Source organism: Pundamilia nyererei, unplaced genomic scaffold (genome assembly GCF_000239375.1).
Source record: "Pundamilia nyererei isolate P.nyererei 1_Seehausen unplaced genomic scaffold, PunNye1.0 scaffold00594, whole genome shotgun sequence".
NCBI lineage: Eukaryota > Metazoa > Chordata > Actinopteri > Cichliformes > Cichlidae > Pundamilia > Pundamilia nyererei.
In genome coordinates this window covers 97,374-104,216 of record NW_005187995.1, presented here as the reverse complement: position 1 = coordinate 104,216, position 6,843 = coordinate 97,374, and the positions used below count along the sequence as shown (strand labels likewise).

The 6,843-nt window shown below is 35.9% G+C and overlaps 1 protein-coding gene across 1 annotated transcript in view; it reads left to right on the top strand.

Annotated features, from left to right (window-relative positions):
* Nucleotides 1-5,008: 5,008 nt before the first annotated feature.
* The window catches only part of LOC102208888 (uncharacterized), a 7,012-nt gene continuing 5,177 nt past the window's right edge, over nucleotides 5,009-6,843 (top strand). The window contains exons 1-2 of the mRNA XM_005754571.1: nucleotides 5,009-5,117; nucleotides 6,136-6,441. Coding sequence (XP_005754628.1) covers nucleotides 5,042-5,117; nucleotides 6,136-6,441 — 382 coding nt within the window. The 5' untranslated portion in view covers nucleotides 5,009-5,041. The remainder of the gene's footprint in view (nucleotides 5,118-6,135; nucleotides 6,442-6,843) is intronic.

The window sequence follows — 6,843 nt, the reverse complement described above, 5'->3', positions numbered from 1 at the left end:
TGTGTGTGTGTGTGTGTGTGTGTGTGTGTGCGTGTGTGTGTGTGTGAAGACTTTTGCTGGTTACCATTTTTAGCCACGTGGTGGGGCTCTGTGGTTTTGCTTTCTGCTCCATTTTTATGGTGGTTTGCAAGAGTCAAGTGTACAACTTCACTGCGTTTAAATATGTAATATTAGAGGACAAATGTGCTTTGAATTGTAATATCTATGTCATTATTTGTAGCAGTGTTCATGCACCTCTGAATTCTAACTTGGTGGAAACTTTATTGTAACATTGTTACAAACTTTTGAACTCATCGGGTTTGTGCTGAAGATCTTTCCGGTAAATATTTCAGGGAGTGTCCTTAAGGGTGTCCTGTGTTGGTTTTGTTTCTTGAATGAGTCATTGTTCGGCCTCACTTTACCAGTACTGTATCACTTCTTGTTTCGAAATGTCACTAACCACACATCTGTTACACTTCAGGTTTTCACCAGTTATTTTCCTCAAAGGCTGACCAGCTCAGTTGATCCTATACACAAACTAATGGGAAATGCTTGAAATAAATAGAAAATGACGTGATGGAGAAGGGAAAGGGAGTGTTTATGGTATGATCACTTCTTAAAAAAGCAACTGTGTCATCCAATTCCCCTCACCATATCTCAGAAAACAGGAAACTGTGTAATATCTCAAAGCGGCTAAGAGGCCTCAGTACATTTAGACGTGGTCAGACTCATCTGAGCGTACACAGTAACTGTCTTTGAACAAACATGTCTGAACTACTTGATGCTACAGTTGACATCAGAAGTTTCATCATAGTGAAGAATGTCATGGTAATTTGGGGTTTTGAATAATTTCTTTGAACTGTCCTTTTTCCTGTTTAAAATGATTTTACAGCAGACATCTTTAACAACTTATAAAAAGCTCCTCCCTTCTTCGTAAGGGGTCACCACACCGTCTAGCTCTACATGATTGGCAGATTTTTGCCTTTCCTGACACAACTCTGAAGGAATAATGTCTCCTCCCAGGATCAAGCTGGGGATCTTTTCCTTGTTAGGTGAATGTGGAAAACACTACACTTATCTCTAATCCACACAGGTTCAAAAGTACATACACTTAAATCTTTTAGTGGGTGATGCTGAAGGTTGTTGAATCACCTTGTTGTTGAATTGTGCTATACAAATAAAAAAATAAAATAAATTTAAAAAATTCTATGGTGTCTCTTAACTTGCTAAGGTTAAGTCCTATTAACTTCTCCTTCATGATCAGGATTGACTAGTAAAGTGAAAATCATTAGAATTTCAAAGTCAGTTCAGTATACGAGGCTATCAGCTGTCTAGAGATATATTAATAAAAATTAAAATCTTAAATGTAATAGTGGTGATAAACTCCAGCCTAATCTTCACTAACTATGCAGTGCAGCTACAAAGTTGTGCTTGGTACAAAGTTGTGTTGGTACAAAGTTGTGTTGGTAAGCCACAGTAGAATTTGTGAGATATGTGTCTGTGGATCTGTTAACCAAATGTTTCCAGCCATAAAGCCGCTGTTAACATCATTGAACCAGACTATTTCTAGTTTTAAGAAAAAGTAATGATGCTAAATTTGTTTTTCAGATTTTATTCTCTTACAAGAGAAATATATGCCAGATATAACAAGTAAGCTAGAAACTGGGTTTATTTAAACATATGAAACTGGAGATATTTTTTGTGATTCGATGTGAAGACAATGTTGCTCACAACTCATAAAGATGTTAATCTACAGAGAAGTAACATCAGTGGCTGATCGTCAGTAGCATAGATGTGGGAGGTGTTACACACAGTTTGTGTTGCTAAGCTTTAAACAGGAAGCATCAAAACTTTTTTTGTTTCATGACTGGTGTGATTAGGGACAGACCGTTTCCCTTGAAGTAAACAAGAAAAAAAATGAAATAAAAGAAGCTAAACTTCGTGGCGTGCACATACATGTAGAGAAGAGACCACTTAGAAACACCACACTGTGAGTTTCAGTCATTGCCGGTAAGCTCTCTCTGCTTCACATGAACACGTGATACCAAGAAAACCACAGTGGTGCTGGCCAAAGAGACACTGCAGCAGCTACACAGTTTCAGGTTCTTAATAAAGACTCCCCTCATAACAATATTAGTTCATCTTCTTTCTGATTATAGTACAAAAAACTGTAAAATGTCTTAAAACTATGTTTATTGTACTGATAGAGATATGGATAACCCCCATAAGGTTTAGCAAAAGCATTCTCATACAGTATCATAAAAGGAAACTTTCTATACATGTTTGATAATGTATGTGGCGTATGAGTTTTTGGTTTCCTGTTTTATTTTGGTAGTCACCAAACCTTGTGCATTTCATGTTGTTGTCTTCCCACTTCTGCTATTACTTAACTAATACCTTTTTCCACCTCGTGTCTTGTTTTTACATTTCTTGCCCCTGCTCCCATCTTTGTCTTTGGTTCTGCGGTATCTTCCTGTTAAAATATATTTGAAAGGCATTGTCTGATCTAATTTGAGTTTTTCTGATTTCTCTCTTATATTGTAAGGTCTTTGTCTTGCAGTTTAAAGCACCTGGAGATGACTGTTGTTTTGCACTGACACTAAATAAAAAGAATTGAACTTACCCACATCATAAAATGAGATTTTAGAAGCATTGTAACTGTTGCCAAATATTTTTGTGTTTTTATGATCAAATTATAATGTCCTTTTAAAGATGCAATCTTTATTAGCTGACTGTTATTTTGAGTTTTAGAGGACCTGGGTATTCTGATGTAATGCAACAACATTTATGGTGGTAAGTTTACAGTTATTAGTCAACTAATAACCTAATAATCTAATGTAGGATTGTATCAGGTATAGGGAGAAAAACATTAACTGAAATCCAGCGTGCAACTTTTAAATTGAATTGTTCTGTTGCATGAACTGTCCTTAAATCAATGATCTGAAGCTAAAAAGAATAGATTAACCTTTGTACAGTGCAATATTTGACTTCCTCTTATTAGGGCTTTGTGATATAATGAAAAAATATTGGTGCCAGAATGAAAACATCTTTTAATGTAAGAGTGACATTAAAAGCAGTTATACTGGCCAAGAGAGCTATTTTCTATAGTTTGTGAGTAGGCTATACAGGCTGTGGGGCTGTAGACACACAGATAAGAAAAAACACAGCCCAAGTTTCTACATAAAAACTAACCAATAAGAGAGTTTACTGATATACAGACATGGCCTCTTAGCAACAGCATACAAAGAACAGTAATGTACACAGTTTCCACAGGCAGTAATAAAACACAAAGCTCAATGATAGACAGCATTAAACATCTTTAGGTTCTTGCTTGGTGCATTCATAAAGAGACAATAACATTCAGCAAATAAAAGTAATAAAAAAAAGATGCAGAGATCAAGTGAAGAGAGATTTTTTTTTTTTAAAGTGACTTAGTTTAAGTTTCTGCTTGGACAGAAGCCTTTCAATATGAACGTTAAATGAAAAATCCTGGTCTGTAACAATTCTTAGATGATTATAAAATTTGACAATTTCAGCCGCATAAATAGTTTTGATTTTAGTGAGTGTAGAGAACACTGAACAACATCAAGGGTTTGTACTACTGAAGGGGAATCATTATGCTATCTGAAAAAAAATAGAATACAGCATTTGATAAATTATAAGAAACGTGTTTTATATATTAAAAGAAATCCCTTCTCACCTCTGTGGGCAGTCTTCAAGCTCGGGTCCTCTACCAGAGGCCTGGGAGCTTAAGGGTCCTATGCAGTATCTTTGCTGTTCCTAGGACTGCACTATTCTGGACAGAGATCTCCAATGCTGTTGCTCATTTCTTGGATTTAATTTAGGATTCTGAAATATTTAATTTTAGTTATTAGCTTCTCACATGTGGGTCCTCATTTTGATGTATAAATAGCATGTAGTTTTGGGAGACAAGTTTGGATAGGTTTAACACACACAGGGGCAGCCCAGGTAAACCCCAAGATTTCAAAACCTTGAAATGTTGACTGAATCAAGTCAGATCAGGCAGGACAGAACAGGGAGGTCATTACAACTTTACATGTAATTTCTCTGCTATGAGCAGGCTGCGTGGAAATGAGCTTTATCTTGATAATGGGTAGTTCACTTCCTCCTTTATTAAGTCTCCACACAACCATAACTTCTGGTTAAGACATGCTATTATAGACCTCATCGTGCAAATGCAGACAGAAGCCCTGCAGAGGAAATAAAAAACAAATATGCATATTTTTATTATTTACATAGCGTGCAGAGGGAACCAATACTTACCAGCAGTGTTTAAATATTTGACTATTTATGTGACAAAGTTCCACCAGGATTGCTCTAGAATAAAAAAAAATCCTTATTGTAAAGAAATATCAGGGTTAGCAAGGATAAGACTGACCATGGCTTGTTCAGGAGAACAGATGCTCACACAGAGAACTGTGGTTTATGATCTAGATCCATGTTTTTCTCTATTCTGGACATACAGGAGTGAATAAAGTTTAGGACAGCACTCTGTTAAGTATAAAATTTCTCATGGCAGGATGTGGTTATGTTCTGCACAAATGTTATTAGATAGAGACTCTAATCTCTCATCTTATCTTTACATCTAGCTCAGATTGTAGCAGTAAATACAGAGTTTAATGCAATTAATGCAGAGTGTAATGTTTAATGCAAAACAGGATTTTATAGTGATCCTCTTGAACATTCAGGCTGCTTTCTGTGACCTAATATTTATGTCATAGTAAAATGCTACTGTACAGTACAACTGTTGTATAGTATAACTGTACCTGTTAAACATCTTTTAATTAACTCATAGTTAAAGTTAAATATCTTTTTTTAAACTTGGAGTTTTAATGTGTTGTATTAATCTAGTCGTATTTTTAATAGTGTGCCTACTTCAGTCTTGTGTATATCAGGCCAGCTTATGAATTCTTCTAGTGCTTCTGTGTTGATTGAAACCTCCCCCCACTCTCCACCCCCTCAGTGTTTTCTGCACTTACTTGTAAAGCCACAGTTTGACAGACAAGAAGAGGAAACAGACGTTGTTCCTCTCTCCACAGCAATGGTTGGTGGTCGACTTTGTTATCGTAGCTACTTTCTACAGAGGATTGTGCTACTTGTCTGGGTCTGCCTCTATTGTAAGTACACTGGTTCTTGCAAATCTTTGTGATGTGTTGTATTTGTTTCTTCATGAACTCTGATACATATTTAAGGTAGAGTACTTAGGTCAAAAGTGCTTCTCCTTATGAGAAGTGACGTTTCTTCCTTGGAAGACGCTTGCACTGTATTTTTCTTGTGAATTTCAAAATGTGGCATTACTAAATGTGCCAGTAGCTTTAAAAGTACCATGCAAATTTGAGAACTGGAAGCATCCATATTAAAGAAAAATCAAAGGCTTTAATGTTCTCTAACTCTTAAATATCCTAAGAGTATTTGTTTTTTTCCTAATTAAGTCTCATGCTCACTGTGCTCACCACTTGTTACAAAAGTCTTATCCTCTTTTGAGTGTTTATAACTTCATGAACAGTGAAACTGCTATAGCTTGTGGCTCTATTTTTTTTTTTGTTTGGTTTGCATCTATACTACTTCAGATATCCTGCTGCATTTGTTTAGTAATCTAACACAACTCAATTATTAATAACCATTTCTGTTTCTGTTGCTTCCTGTATTTTTTTTTTTAAGTTTTGGCCGTGTGGTGTACTTTTTTCCATACTTATAGCCTTATACTGCTTGGACATAACTTGTCACACAGTACAGTTCTATGTAGCAATTGCTGTGACAGGAATGGGGGTGTGGACACGTTTCAGAAAATTTGACCAAAAAAAAGAAAGCTGTGAGTCATACATGACACAAAAAGCATTTCCTGAGCACTGTCCACCAGTAGCAGCAACATTGGCCAAAAGTGATGATCTCACACTGCAGAAGACAGCCTTAACCTTTGCCCGTGAATTCTGTGGTTGTGCTGCAAAATCCTGCAGCTTTGGCCATCACAAGGCTGTTTTGCTGAGCTACTGATCATTGCTGTTGATTATTTTACTTCTAACAATACAAAAACAAGACAATAAGGTTTGTGGCAATTTGCTCTCTCTTTTTCTTCTCTCACTCACTAAACAGTGATATTTCATAAAGAGTTGTTTGTCTATATATGTGTTTCAGATGTGGAGGCTTCCAGTGGAAAACGTGTCATTCAGAAAAATGTTGGCGATACTGTGGTGCTTTCATCAGGCTTACCAACTGATAATGTGACTGTGGCAAAGTGGAGATATGGAAGAACAGCAATTGCAGACAAAGATGTGGGAGTTTATAAAAAATCTCAATTTAAGGACAGATCAGAGCTGAACCCTGAAGACTTTACTTTAACAGTGAGAAAACTGACTCTTCAAGATTCTGGTGATTTTATTTTTGTCTCAGCAATAAATGGGAAACAGAGGGATTCAGTCACCATCACTCTGCAAGTTCATGGTAAGAGAATTTTGTCATTAAACAATTGTCCTGCTAACTGTAAGTAAAGGAATACTCTATTAGCTTAACAGGGTTAGCATTATTAGCTCATATTTTTACTCTTGTTTTCTGTGCATTTTGTCCTCATATCTGTTTACTGTTACTAATGAATCCTACTGTAAATCCTTGTGAAAGCCAGTGTAATATTTTGGAATAGTTTATCAAACTCACTTTTTTATTGCACACTTTTTTCTCTCCCTGATTTACATATTTACTTAAAGATTGATAATAACACTGCCACCACCTTGAGATAAAATTAAATTTGTATAATTGTTTAAATAACAAGCCCTGCAACATTTCTTTTTCGTCATTTATAGAATAATGAGGACGTGATGTTTCTTTCTTTTCTTCTTTTCTGAGTAT